Here is a 14,984-nt window from a genome sequence, read left to right on the forward strand (position 1 = left end):
AACTAATGGGCCACATGGGCCTTAGTGGAGAGAGAGGGCCAGCCAGGGCAGGCCGCGCGCCCCCTCCCCCTCTGGTCCGAATTGGACTAGGGAAGGGGGGGCGCCCCCCTTTCCTTCTCCCACTCCTCCTTCCTTTCCCCCTCCTAGTAGGACTAGGAAAAGGGGAGTCCTACTCCTACTAGGAGGAGGACTCCTCCTCTCCTGGCGTGCCCCAAGGGCCGGCCGTCCTTCCCCCTTGCTCCTTTATATACGGGGGCAGGGGGCCACCCCATAGACACACAAGTTGATCATTTACCCCTTAGCCGTGTGCGGTGCCCCCCTCCACCATAATCCACCTCGGTCATATCGTTGTAGTCTTAGGCGAAGCCGTGCGCCGGTAGCTTCATCATCACCGTCATCACGCCGTTGTGCTGACGAAGCTCTCCCGACACTCAGCCGGATCAAGAGTTCGTGGGACGTCACCGAGCTGAACGTGTGCAGATCGCGGAGGTGCCGTACTTTCGGTACTAGGATCGGTTGGATCGTGAAGACGTACGACTACATTAACCGCATTGCCATAACACTTCCGCTTACGGTCTACGTGGGTACGTGGACAACACTCTTCCCTCTCGTAGCTATGCATCACCATGATAGATTTTGCGTGTGCGTAGGAAATATTTTGAAATTACTGTGTTCCCCAGCAGTATACCCAATAGTAGAAACTTGCAAATTGTGGATCTTGTCGTGGTATGCTGGGTAATCTGGAAATTAAGAAATTGTGCTTGTTTCAAGAAAAAATTGAGTTGATCTCCTATTGAGTTTATATGATATGCATGCTCTTTTATGCAGTACTGGGCAGGTTTATAGAATGAAGAGGAGCGATCTGGTCTGGAGCATGGAGCCGCAACCCTAAATCTGCATGATGAAGGCAATGCTGAAGGCAGGATGGATGTGTGTATGCAAGAAGCTAGAAAGGACGGGGAGAACAAAGATGAAGGAAATGACGACGACGACGATGATGATGATGATGCTATGGAAGGAGGTTGAAGACATTTTTAAAAAAAAGGTGATCGTCTAGCTGGATAACCGTACGTTGCACACTGAACATGTAAGTGAGTTGGGCCCCTCCAAATGTCGTTATTGGGGCTCTCCTGAACCAATTACCCCCACCTCTCTTCCTCCTCATTCCATCTGAGACCAGCCTCCTCCCATGGCTCTCTCCCACTCAATACACTAAAAATTCCCTTCATATCAATACCATTGGTTCATGGACTCGATACCTTTTGCATTCCTTGAGGCAACCTCATTCATCTCGCACCATTGGGATGGTTGGAGTTGGGTTTTTGATGCCATTGTACACGTGAGCCATAAGCTCAATTTGTCGTCCGTTTGGGATGTAACTAAACCTGCGTTTATTTTCACCCTTTGGTTGCTAGCGGGGCACGCGACAGCCGACTGGAGTTGGTTGCGCTTAAAAATCATATCTTTACTTTTCTGTTGTGTTCCGTTATCACTTGACAGTGGATCTCAATCCGTTTCTTTGATCAAATGAAAAAGAAACAAAAACAAAAACAAAAACAAAAACGACGACTTTGAATTTGCACTTCGCATGTTTAACCTCCAAAAGCATGCTTCATATGCAATATAGCGATTGTGGATATGGCGTCTCTGCTAGAGGCTCTCTTGGCACAATTCACCTAACATTTTACGATCCACCGCCCAACATCTTAATTTGAGATGCGTGAACTAATATGTAGCGCCGACTTATGTCGACAACCGTTCTCGTTTTGTTAGGCACATTTGTTCTTTGCTACGGTCTAGCTGAGGGATCGTGGGGTGGTGAGAATCAAAAGAATTGATTGCCACCGGTCGCAAACAACAAACAAACAAAGTTCAAGTCATGTCGCAGTCACGGACATGAACTGCATTTTAGTCGGTGTTTACACGAAAAAATGGAAATGCAAACATAGTGGACAGAAAATCCTTTTTCAACACGGTGAGTATGATCAAAACGATGAGAATGGACATCCAATCCATAAAGAGCCAGTCTAGATGATCAAAGAGAAGAGACCAGCTCTTGAAATAGGAAGATGCCTCTTGCGTGCATGGACCAGGACGGGGACCTAACAACAAACTCATCCGCTCGTCGGTTTGTCGTGCTGTCTGGACCGGGACGGGCATTCGCGCGCAACGAGCTGGTGAAAGTCCACCGACGGTTCGGAGGAGCCGCACCAACGTGGACGTGGTCGTGTGCGTGCCCCGGTACCGGCCGTGCCACACGCCGTCGTAGTTCGCTCACTCCCCACTCCACTCACACACCCAGCACTCCAGCAGTGGTGGTGTGGTTCGCTCCCCACTCACTCACACTCTTCACCACGGCTCACACTCACAGCTTCCTCCTCTCTTCGTCCCTTTTCGCCTCCAATTTCCCCACGTATAAATCGAGCCAAAAATACCTTCACCCTCCCTCACTCTTCCCGGATCTCGCTCCGCAAAAGCCCCGGCCAGATCCGCCAGAGATGGCAGCTCGGTCGCCGCCGAGGCCGGTGCTGCTGCTCCTGCTCCTCGCCCTCCTCTGCTGCCACATTGCGCTCTGCTCCTCCGCTCCGCCGGCCGCCAAGCCCAAGCCCAAGCTCTCCGGCGGCCGCAAGGAGCTCGTCTCCACCGATGACGACGAGCCGGTCAAGCCGCCCAAGACCACCGCTGCTGCCGGCGTCAAGAAGAAGGTCTCCTCTGGCGCCAAGAATCAGACCAAGGTTCTGAAAGGCAAGAAACCGGAGGAGTCCACCTCGACGACGACCAAGGTCACCACCAAGAAGGCGACCGCTAAAGCGGAGTCGACCACGACCAAGAAGCCGACCGCTAAAGCGGGCGGCGATGCGGCCACGACCAAGAAGCCGGCCACTAAAGCGGCCGGCGATGCGGCCAAGCCCAAGGTCCCGAAGCTGGACAAGGCGGCGGCCACCGCCAAGCCCAAGAGCGCCGATTCCGCCAAGTCCTCCAAGGCGGGCGCTGCCAAGCCGGTGAAATCTGAGGGGGGCGCTCCCAAGGCCAAGAAGCCGTCCAATTCGACGGCGGATTCGGCCAAGTCGAGCAAGAAAGCGAAGGCCGTCGTCGCCGACGGGAAGGTGAAGGCGAATTCGACCGTGAGCAGCGAGGAGGCGGCGGGGGTGGAGGAGGACGTGGTCTTCGCGGAGGAGGCGGAGGGGACGGAGGACCTCATGTCCGAGTTCCGGGGCCTCCCGGCGCGGCTGCATCAGACGCTCATGCCGGACCTGGCGCGGCTGTCGTACACGTCCAAGGCGTACCTGTCGGCCGCCAATGCGGGGATCGCCGGCGGCGTGCGGCCGGTCCTGGGGGGGCGGTGGGGGGTGGCGGCGGCCTCCGCGGCGTCGGTGGCCCTGCTGCTGCTGCCCCTCTGCATGCTCACCGCGCTGGTGCGGCGCATGGGCCCGTACCTGCCGCTCCTCCACCGCGCGCTGCTGCTCTCGCAGGCCTACCTCGCCATCTACTTCGGCACGCTCGCGCTCGCCGCCGCCGCCACGGGGCTGGAGCCGCTCCGCTTCTTCCACGCCGCCTCGCCCGCGGCCTACGCCTGGACGCAGGCCGCGCAGTCGCTCGGCTTCATGGGCTACCTCGTGCTCCAGATGGTGGACCTCGTCGCCGTATTCTCCGGGGCCGCCTCGCCGGAGGAGGAGGAGGGCGGCGCGGACGCCACCAAGGCGCTCGGCCTGGCGCAGATGGTGGTGGGGCTCGCCGTCGGCCTCCACTACTACGCCGCGGTGTTCCACCGCGCGGCCGCCGGCGAGGCCCCGCGCGCGAACTGGCGCGTGTACGCCGTCTACGCCGCCTGCTTCGTCATCATCTGCGCGTGCGCGCGAGCGGAGAAGAGGAAGAAGGCCTACCTCGCCGGCGCCGAGGAGTGGAAGAAGAGCTGAGGATAGAAGCTTTTTTAGGGGCTTATGTGCAAACATTCAAATATAGTGAAAGCCAAAGGGCTTGGGTATAAGATGGGAGGAGGGGGGAAATTGGAAGATCAACGAGAACAAGAGGAGAAAAAAAAACTATTCTTTTTCTATTTTTCCCTTTCTCATTTTGATTTGGTTTGAGTACAGAGTGGGTGTAATATCACTATGGTGCAAAATAAGCACTAAATTAGTCAAACTATTTAGAGTAATGATTTTTGACACTTGGCTCCAGGAAACCAATTTTTTGAAAAAACTAACTTTACAAGTTTGAGAAAAATCTAAAAAAATGCACACATATATGTAAGTATTGATACATATTCGTCAAATTTCATGATGAAATACATTTTGGTGTAATCTACATAAAAACAAAATCATGTACGACTCACATGGAACATATTTCACTGGAAACTTTACAAATATGCATTATACGTAAAAGTGTCCTTCTAATGAGAGAATTCCTTATTTAACATCGTCTTAAAATTTGTTGCCTTATTTGACATTGAGAAAAAATGTCTTTCTTATTTAACACGGAGTTCAAATTTAATGCCCTTTATGACACTATCATCCATTTTAAGTCTTAATAGTGTTAAAAGACACATGAAAAGACCTATTTACCACTCGTTTTGAGCCTTGGTCCCAACCTTGATGGCGTTGTAGCCAAGTGGTTTCCGGCGTACACACGTACGAGGCTAGCACAGAGTATTTTCCAAGCTATACGTATTAGACGAAGGATTTTTTGTCCAAAAGGACCCCCTAGCCAACAGAATTGCCAAAAAGACCTTATGTCAAAAACATTGTCAAAAAGGACCCCCTCGCTAGTGGCGGCAGGCGCGGCAAGTGACACGTGGCGCCTGCCGCCACGCCAGGAGGCGGCAGGCCCTGCCGCCACCGCAGGAGGCGGCCGCGCGGGATATAACCTTTTGTGCACAGTGCGCCGAGCCGGGACGGAACGGCCAGGCCTAGTGGGCCATGCCGCCACCCAGCGAGGCGGCCTCTGTTGCCGCTGTCGGGCGCGGGCCGACAACCTGTGATGCTCGCGGGCCCCGCCTGTGGGCCAGGCCGCCACTCCAGCAGGCGGCGACCCTGTTGCTGCACGCGCGACAACGACGCAAACGGCGCTGATTCCGGTGGGCGCAGATTTTCACAGGCGCTGCTTTTCCCCAGTTCCTTGTTTTGCTTTCTGCCACAAGTTTCGATGATCCAGAATCAGATTCCCGCCTAAACTTTGTAGTACTGATTGCTACGTAGACGATACTGATTAAAGCAGTGCGTGATTCTCGCTTCCGTCTATTTCTCCAGCCGAAGCGACAGCACTCAGGCGTGCTGTTTTCAATGCGTGTTTTCCTGCCGCACACTCGAGAGCGTTGTTGTTGCTGCGTGTGATGAGACACCGCGATGCTGGAATCCGATGCCGCGGTAGGTGAGTTCTGGCTAGTTCTGCCGACAATACAGTGGTCCTCTTCTTTTTAAACGCACATCCGCGGCTCCGTGTGCATACACTCTCTCTCTCGCATATCTCTGGTTGCCTTCTCTACCTCTTTGCTCTCTTTAAGCGCATACACAGACAGAAAGGAAAACTTGGTAGCCATTTTTACTCGTGATTTTGGTCGATTTGGAGTTGGATTTCGAAGATGATGAAGTTGAAGAAAAGATAGATTAAGGTAAGATCTATCCATTTTTGTTGGTTTCGTTCACATGCATGATGTTTTTGTTCTGTTTGATTAGTTCCTAAATGTGTATTCTCTGTTGTTTTAGGCATAATTTTAGCACTTGAAGGAGTCATTTGGAGTCATTTAGAGCTTGAGGAGTAGGATTTGCATTGCGAAAGTGAACTACGAAGTTGAAGATCAAGGTATGAGCTTTGCAATACGTGTAATTTTTTGTGCATGCATGATGGTAATTAGTTAGTCTTTTAGCCCGTCATTAGCTATGCGATGTTAGTGCGTAGAGGTTAGAAATAATTTCAGACGACAAATACAACATTTATAATATTTTTTTAGAAGAGTAGATTGAACATGTTATATCTATGTTAGGTGCATCCATTAGTATTGACATGCGAGAAATCTTAATACGGTAATTAGGAAAAAAACTTGTACAGTAATTGTTCATTGCATGTGGTATGTTATTTCATGTGGTATGTTTATTAATAAGTCTATAGTTAGGAAGCGTAGGTCTACTTTGTTATGTCGCAATAATCTAAATTTTATATGTTAAGATTATGTGCTAATGTACTTGATGATGTATGTAATTAGATAAAATAATTCATCTTAGTAGCAAACAAGGAGGAGATGACGTGATTGAAGAAATTGTGTTTCTATCTTCGCTGTCCCTTTTGAGGTGATGACCACATACATGCAAGTGCTATTTTCATACTTTTGATAGCAGAAAGAAAAATCCGTGTGTAATATTGATGTTCATGTGATAATAGGTTGACTCAGTTCATATAGTACTGGCGACGGAAATTTATTCGAACTATTTGGACTCTTAATTGCATTCGCAAGCACATCCATATTGAAGCTAAGGTATAAAATGACACCGTAATTTTGTTAATATTTTTTATATTGATGTACTATTGTGAATAATGTGCATGCCGCTGCAAATATTATTATTTGTAAATAAATGATTGCTATCGTATGCTATGAAAAAATTATATAAAGCCGGAAGAAATTAAATGTTTTACTCATATGACATTAAAATGTTATTATTGTACTGTTTTGTTTAGTGGCTGTTGTAAGAAAATTAATTTGTACTAATAGTCATTTTTACTCTTGTAGACGGTTTTGAGAAAAAATAGATCTTTAAATACACTTTAACCAAACCCTTAAAGTCTACGCAAATGATTCTAGAAACAAACCGAATATTTGTAACAAAAATACGGTTATTATTTTAGTCGTATGATATGTAAATGTTGTCATCATTACTAAATGTTCAGTTACTAACTATTTGAAATGTAAAAATGTATGGTGGTTAGGTACTATGGAAAATTTAGTAGTGTACTATGGGAACGTCTTACGCGACGGTCCTTTCGGGGTGGATGTGTCCTTGTGCGAGTCAACTACAATTGTAGTGAGAGACATGGTCAACATGGGTTACGCAGCAGTTAGAAGGTGCATCCGAGCGGTGTTTGGCCCAGGGATGCAGGGAAAAAATGACAATGGAGGCCTTCGTCGTTGACGGAGGAAATGATGGGATAGTTGCCCGTTGGGGTTTGCGGCCTGTCACAGGTGATCGGTCGTGGGGGTCGTACATGAGGTTTGCAAGCAATCCCAATAACTCAATGTATGGTCAGCCGATGGTGTATGTGGAGTTCATTTCAGTCACTGATGTTGCCGGATGCAGTAGCAGGGGTGGTGAGGTCGAGTTGGCCATCACATCAGCCCCTAGCATCGGCCCATCGGAACCGACGGGCGGCCAGCCTGTGTATGACACAGGATATTGGTCGGCGGCCGTTGACATGAGCGAACACGTGGAGGGATTGCCAGAGGTGCTAGATGATGATCATCATTCTTCTGCGTCTTCGGAGTCAAGCGGAGAAGAAGATGTTCCTCCTCAGAGGGCGGTCGCGGCGGCACTGCAACCTGGGTTTTTACAGGATATGAGCATCACCAACGAATTTCACTCTGCTTCTGGCCTAGGAGCGGGAAGCCTGGAGGTTGGGCAAGTTTTCCCAGATAAGAAGTCTGCTTACCAGGCAATGGGTAGCTATGCAATCGGCATCCACCGCCAGCATAGAGTGAAGCAGTCTGATAAAAAAGAGTTGAAGGTCATATGCATCCACACCGCGAAAGGTTGCCGCGGAAGAGTTCTCGCTAGACTGAAGCCTGGGGTATGTCAGTCATGGCATATCACAAAAATAGTGGAGCATACCTGTGAGCAAACTGGGACTCTTTCAGATCACTGCAATGTGACAGCAAAATTTGTGGCACAGACGATGGAAACAATTGTGCAGGGAAGTCTCAACATTAGTGTTAGGGCTCTGCAAAAAGATGCAGAGAATCTAATTGGATTCCCTGTTAGCTACAGCAAGGCTAGGCGTGCGAAGGAAAATATATTCAAGAAGTTGTATGGTACCTATGAGGAGGCATATTCTTATGCCCCTAGAATGCTTCATCAAATAGTAAGTGCTAATAGGGGGACTCAAGTTTGGCGGAGAGAACGTCCAAACCCAATGAACCCGGGTGAGCTAATCCTGGACCGCTTATTCTGGGCATTCGCCCAGACTATACAAGCCTTCAGGCACTGTCGCCCGATATTATCTGTTGATGGTACCTTTCTCACTGGAAAGTACAAGGGCACACTATTGGTGGCGATTGCAACGGATGCAAATAATCAGCTTCTTCCTATTGCATATGCATTGGTCGAGAGCGAGAACAAAGATAGCTGGTTGTGGTTCCTGAGCTGCGTGAAGATTGGTGTCGTGAAAGAGCGTAAAGGTGTTTGCATCATTTCTGATCGCAACACTGGATTATTAAGCGCTCTTGAAATAATTAAGGCGTCGGAAGAATAGTGGGGCTGGCCCGATCTAGAGGGAAGGTGGTGCATGAGGCATTTGGCAGCAAACTTTTACTCCAAATTCAAAAACAAGGATTGGTTCAAGTTATTCAAGAGGATGTGCATGCAAAAAACTGAAGCCAAAATGAATGCGATATGGGCAGGTATCAATGGTGAGATCGACCGCGCGGCCTTGCCGCAGAGAGAAGACCGGAGGGGTCGTAGGACGGCCATAAATTTGAGCCAGTGGATCACCGAGAATTGCCCTCATTTGGAGAAGTGGGCGCAGGCTCACGACACCGGGGCTCGGTATGGAATAATGACCAGCAACATGTCAGAGGTGTACAATGGTGTTGTTAAAGGGGTGCGAGCACTACCTATCACAGCCCTAATTGAAGAAACTTGGAACCGGGCCCTGTCATACTTTGCAGACAGGGTCACCGTCGCCAAAGCACAAGTTGAATTGAACAAGCCATGGTCCGAGAAGATGCAAAGACATCTGGATGAGAAAGCAAAGAAGTCCCAAAGTCATGGCTGCAGGAAAGTGGACGCACTTAAGAATAAGTGGGAGGTCAATGTGCGAGCCAAGTACGTTAAGGGTCACCACAGAGGATCAAAAAAGCAAGATGTCACCCTTGGCTCAACCTCCTGTGAGTGCACTTGTAACAAGCCCAAGCTTGAGGGCTACCCTTGCAGTCATGTGCTCCGGGCGGCTGCTGTTCAAAAAATCAGCGTCGAGCCATACATATCGCCGTACTTCAACATGTACAATCTGTACAACACTTGGAACGGTGAGTTATGGGCTTGGGGCATTGATATGAACTACAAAATGTTGTGGCCAGATGGGCCGAAATGGGTTCCGAACACCGACTTGATGAGAACCGCAAAGGGACGACGTCAGTCTAGGCGTCATCGCAATGACATGGACCATAGCCAGATGGGAGAACCAAGGCGATGCCGCGTTTGCAGGTGTCCTGAACATTCATGCAAAGACTGCCCGTATCGAGCCAACAACAACGCATGATGTTGATATATATGTACTCGCCATGTCTATTTATATTTCTACTCGTTATGTGTACTTATATTAAATTTAAATTTATTCTCTTTATATTATTATATTAAACGCATGATGTTGATATAAATGTTAACTTCAGATAATTAATGTAAATCGTATCTCTTTGTATTTTTTAAGTTAATTTTGATTTGCATTTGTATTTCTGTCTTCCTCGTAATTTATATTTATATGTTTGTGTGCAGGTTATGGGTGAAGTGCCAGTGCTTTTGCAGGGGCCCCATGACGCCGGCCACCGTTGCCACCTATTTTTGAAACCAAATACTAAGCATGATTATCGGCCTTTCAGACTTCGAACCATAAAGAAAACATGGCTAATACACAATCATTTCCTTGCTCACCTTGACGCTTATGGACTACAAGGTTTTGCTAGGCTCACATCATGCGACGACCAAGTACGTTCGGACCCATCCCTTTTGACATCCCTCGTTGACCGGTGGAGACCTGAAACCCACACCTTTCACTTTCGTTTTGGGGAGCTTGCACCTACACTGAAAGATGTTTCTATGATCACTGCTCTACCAATTAGAGGTGAGCCGGTAGTCTCTCCACGAGTGTCTCCATCTTGGGCATTAGATATAGCAGCCCGTCTTGGGATGGAAATGCCAGAATCACAACGTTCTGGTAACCCTCGGGGCATCCCACTCGTCTGGCTTCGTGATAACTTTGTTAATTTATCTAGCTTCGCCAATGAGGAGACGAGAAAAAGACATTTATTTGCGTATTTGTTGTGGCTCCTTGGGAACCTATTTCCAAATTCACATGGGGACGTTGTTGTCCCTGGTCTCATCTACATTGCAGAGAATATGGTAGATGAACCTTTACCCGAGCAGCCAAAATACAGCTTCGGTTCTGCCATGCTATCTCATACATACAGAGGCTTGTGTGATGCCACGCAAAAAACTTCTTTCGCACAAAAAGCTCCATTTCTTTGTGTCGCCTATGAGTTTCTACAGTTGTGGTCCTGGAAATACCTCCCTGTAGGACAACCTCGTATAGTACAACCCATATACCCATACGACTTTGGCGAGGGTGCTAGCGCAACTATGGCCACCAGGTGGACAAAGGCACGGAAACGTTGGTCTCCAGATATTGCGAAAAATTGTTACCCTATGTACCACCAGCAGTTTGAGATACTTGATGAGGCAGAAGTCACGTGGAACCCGTGGACTCAGGACCAGCTAAAAATGGTCTTTGATGCTCGACACTTCACACCAGGCATGTTGACCGATAGTGCATTCTGGCTGACTCGCTGCAACTTGCTGCAACTAAATAACATCCAAATATTGTTCAGCTTGAAAATGTCAACGAAGTAGGGCAGATGGCTACGGATAGCATGCCGGCCCAGGGCCCATATCGCAAGACATTCTAGAAACTTTTGCAACAATTCGTGGCAAAGAAGTTCAGATGCGGTAGAGGCGACGACGTTGCCACTGGAGCATACATGCCGGTAGCGAGGTCAGCCAGACCGAGTGCGGCACCGTCGTCCAGACCGAGCAAGGCGCGTACGAGCCATGAGCAATGGGGGGAGGGTCCGAGTACTAGAACGACATTGCCACGACATGACTCATCTCTGCCGCTGCATCGCTCTTCTTCGATGCAGCTTCGTCAGGGGCAGACATCTCAGGACCATGGCACGGGCTTGGATTCGATGCCCGAGCAATTTCTTTCCCCTAACCCATATGCGTACACAGGATATGATGCATACACCCAAGGTGAGGGATCTCAGCCGTATCTCTCCATGCGAGGGATCCCCATGCCCGAGGAGACTCGTGTACCAGATTTAAACCAGCACCACGTACAATGGCCAGACAGTATAGGAGAGGGATATGCTCAGGTAGTCATGTTTACATTTCAATGCATTTACAATGATATCATATATTATCCTCTAACAGTTTGTTTAAAATGTTTCTATGTGCAGGACACACCTGATGTTAATTGGGGCGATGAGAACACCCAACGCGGCGTCAACACAGGCCTCCGGGGAGCATCACATGATCATGGCGTCAACACAGGCCTCCGGGGAGCATCACATGATCTTGGCGACACGGTTACGTCATTAGTTACAGAGTTCTTCGGAGGGGACGTTATTGGCCCATCTTTTATCCCCCCGGAGTCACAACCATACGCCTACAATTACGCTTCAGGTTCGCAACAAGGATTCGTGACTCCGTCACCTACGCAGGACTCGTAGACACATGAAGCCGAATTGGAGTACGGCCGCGGTCTTCGTGTGCCCCGGCCACCTAATCGCTTGTCGCCTTCCGATCGTAAGGAAAGGCCAGGTGGTCGTCGTTAAGTAGGGTGATTCATCTATGCACGTGCGCGACCCATTGTATCTACATATGTGTGTATCAGACTTTTCAATTTGAACATCTATGTATGCTGAAATAAAAATGCACCAGTCAGGAACAATTTTTCCCGCCTATATCTTCCGCCATACTATCCCGCTCCACTCTTTTGCTTATGTTAGGCCGAAATAATTTTTTAAAAAAAATTTTGGCTGATGAATACTGTGCAACCATTGCCCGTCTTAGACATTGAAAAAAATATATTTTCAAGCAACGCTTTCCCCTCAATATTTTCCCGCAAACGCTTTCCCTCCATATGTTCTGCCACCCGTTTCCCGCCAACCCCTTCCCGCCATAACTTCCTGCCACCCGTTTCCTGCCATATGTTCCCGCCAACCCTTTCCCTCCATACCGCTGTCGTTCTTTCCCGCCATTTTCCCCTCTTTACCTATAGAACCCCCTTCAGACGGAGGTGGATAAGCATTCGAGTGTAGTGTAGTCGAGATGTCTCATTATCCTTTCGATCGTAGTTTTCACCCTGGGATGAGTAGCACTCTTCTGAGGCTAGCTACCAATTTCAAGATGGACAATAGGATAGTTCCATGGGACGATCTCACCGGTAGTGACACCATAATGAATGAGTTGGCTCACCAATTACGTAGGTCTGGGTGGCCTGAAAGGACCTATGAGGAGGTACATAAAGAACTTCTTAGGTTGGATGCAAGGTGGAAAAAGGTTGTGGAGCCGAAGAGTGAAACTTTTAGAAGGACCGCAGAAAACCATCCATTTTTATGGACTGAGGAGAGCGAGGACGAAGATGATATCTTCATGCCGCCGCTTCCGGGTTCTGCATCGTCAAAGGGCAAGAGTTCTGCATCGTCCAAGGGCAAGAGTTCTTCATCGTCCAAGGGTAAGAGTTCTGCATCCTCGAAGGGCAAGAATTCTGCATCGACGGAGGATGACGATGATGCCTTCATGTAGTTTTTAAGCTGTATTTCAGTTGTACCGTTTAATTCAGATGTACTTGCATTATTAGTTTGTACTCTCTTATTGTAAGGCATTATGTTCTATCTTAATTTCATTTTATAGTTGTTGCACGATGCTCGATAATTAGTGGAGGGAAAGAAAATGCCACTACTTTATTCTAAAACTATATATTTTTTCCATCACGACAAGGTACAACTGAAAATAAGATACAACACGACAAGGTACAACTGAAAATAAGATACATCGTAGTATTTAAATAAAGCTACATTTAACTACTGAAATGAAGCTACATTAAACTGCAGAAATAAAGATATAAATGATTGCGAAATTTAAAATACTACCACAGGAATCTACTGAGTCCAACGTGGATATTTTCCTTTTCCATCGCCAGCTTCTTCTGCTGCCTTGGCCTGACGAGCCCTTTCTTTCTTTCTCTGCCTCTCCGCCTCACGAGCCTTCTTTCGCTGTCGTTCCTGCTCCTTCATGCGACGAGCCTCTTCCCTGTTTTTCTTTCTCATTTCCTAAAAAAAACGGTGTTGCTCCGCATAGTATTCTTTTAACTCTCTCTCTTGCTCTGCTTTCTCCTCAGCTTCCGCCTTCTCGCGTCGCTCTTCCGCAAATAAACTATTTCACGCACGGCGACTTCTTTCACGAATCTCAGTCACTGCCCAAGCCGGCTTCTCCGTGTCAATCCAATTATAGTACATGCACAGAGGCGGAGGAGACTACAACAAGAAACAAGAATGTTACTAAAGAATCAATGAAAATACCAACAATATCTATTCGTGATGGTTAAAGCATACCGGAGGCTTGTCGTACTCTGAAATAGCTACGGCAGGATCTTCCTCATAATTGGCACACATGAAAAACTTCATGCCCAACCAATCTGAAAAATCCGTCACCTCCTTCACCTTGCAAAGATCGCCACACCAACACCGCAGGACTGCCACCCCCGGAGGCAAACTTGCATTCTTCATTTTCCTCGACCTAATGCTTTGATCCGAGCAAGGCAAACTCATACCGACTGAAAAAATGTGTTACACACTTTGCGCACTGCCGATTTCGAGGATGGGTGGACGAGAGCCTCGGTGTCTCCTTTTATAAGCTCAGACGATAAATGATGGCGAGAAAATTAAGCGGCGATATTTACGATCCCTGTAGTGTCGGCACAACAGCTTTCCGTAGCCTCGGATTCCCAGTGCCATCGCATCCGCTGAGGCAAAAGAAGCAAAGGCATGATTGATTCCCAGGCGAAAGAACCAAAAGCGTCCATATTCCCGCGCGTCGGAGTCACAGCCATCAAGCTCGTGCCTCGAAATCAGCGCCGCACCTCGAAATCAGCGCCGTCTGCGCACTGTCGCGCGTGCAGCAGCATAGGATATGCCGCCTCAGCTAGTGGCGGCGTGGCCCACCTGCTGGGCCCGCGCGCAGCAGGCCTTGTCGGCCGAGTAGCGACAACGGCAGCGGCGCCCGCCTCACCCGGTGGCGGCAGGGCCCGCCTGGCGCGGCCCGTTCCGTCACGGCACGCTGGCCTGTGCTGCCCTGTGGACGCACCGTTATTCACCGGGCTGCCGCCTCCTGTTGTGGCAGCCGGGTCCGCCGCCTCACGGCGTGGCGGCAGGTGACACGTGTCGCCTGCCGCGCCTGCCGCCATAAGTGAGGGCGTCTCTTTTGTCAATTTCGTCCGCAAGGGGTCTTTTTTGTCAATTCCAGTGGGCAGAGGGTCTCTTTCGACAAAAAATCCTAGACGAAGCTAGCTAAGCAGCCGATCTCCCGCTGGCTGGCTGATGGCCACAACACGAACACACGAGGCGGGTGATGGGCACATGATCTTGTCGGTCCTGTTTATTTTCTTTCGTTCAATCTCAACTCTATTAACTTACTGACTTGTTGTATACTACTATCGATCGTGTACAGGAACTGGTTTTTTCACACATAAAAGTACAAGCACTGACTACAATATTAATCGTACTGACTTGTGTATACTATCGATCGAGTATGTACTGTGCCATGTACTAGTATTGATGTACACCGGCCACCCTGCTAACCCCGTGCGCCCTGCCGTTGCCAAACGCGCTGCCCTCAGCCGCCGTATGCCTCCGCACAGCTGAACCACGCACCTTGCCTGCTACAATTTTGCTGGCCCCACGCCGCGAGCTGCATGAGATCTGTGCCCTCTAACATGTCCGCATCATG

General features: G+C 48.9%; 2 protein-coding genes across 3 annotated transcripts; both read left to right on the top strand.

Annotated features, from left to right (window-relative positions):
- Nucleotides 1–2,136: 2,136 nt before the first annotated feature.
- On the top strand, nt 2,137–4,168 carry LOC119318431. 2 transcript variants are annotated; one of them, XM_037592990.1, is made up of 2 exons: nt 2,137–2,915; nt 2,958–4,168. In XM_037592990.1, exons 1-2 carry the CDS (start codon nt 2,499–2,501, stop codon nt 3,915–3,917), a joined length of 1,377 nt encoding a protein of 458 aa, XP_037448887.1. In that variant the 5' UTR covers nt 2,137–2,498; the 3' UTR covers nt 3,918–4,168. The 2 variants fall into 2 exon arrangements, with proteins under 2 accessions (XP_037448887.1, XP_037448886.1); XM_037592989.1 differs by having other exon boundaries at nt 2,140–4,168.
- Nucleotides 4,169–11,036: 6,868 nt separating this feature from the next.
- LOC119316111 lies at nt 11,037–11,704 on the top strand. The gene is made up of 2 exons (XM_037590472.1): nt 11,037–11,347; nt 11,432–11,704. Exons 1-2 carry the CDS (start codon nt 11,108–11,110, stop codon nt 11,702–11,704), a joined length of 513 nt encoding a protein of 170 aa, XP_037446369.1. The 5' UTR covers nt 11,037–11,107.
- The last annotated feature ends 3,280 nt before the right edge of the window (nt 11,705–14,984 follow it).

The sequence above is a fragment of the Triticum dicoccoides genome, chromosome 6A (assembly GCF_002162155.2).
Source record: "Triticum dicoccoides isolate Atlit2015 ecotype Zavitan chromosome 6A, WEW_v2.0, whole genome shotgun sequence".
Taxonomy (NCBI): Eukaryota; Viridiplantae; Streptophyta; class Magnoliopsida; order Poales; family Poaceae; genus Triticum; species Triticum dicoccoides.

Excerpts from the sequence above, each read along its gene's own strand:
- LOC119318431 (XM_037592989.1), top strand. The coding sequence starts at position 2,499 with ATGGCAGCTCGGTCGCCGCCGAGGCCGGTGCTGCTGCTCCTGCTCCTC.
- LOC119316111 (XM_037590472.1), top strand. The coding sequence starts at position 11,108 with ATGCAGCTTCGTCAGGGGCAGACATCTCAGGACCATGGCACGGGCTTG. Across the intron at positions 11,348-11,431 it reads TAGGAGAGGGATATGCTCAG|GACACACCTGATGTTAATTG; the intron begins GTAGTCATGTTT and ends TTCTATGTGCAG.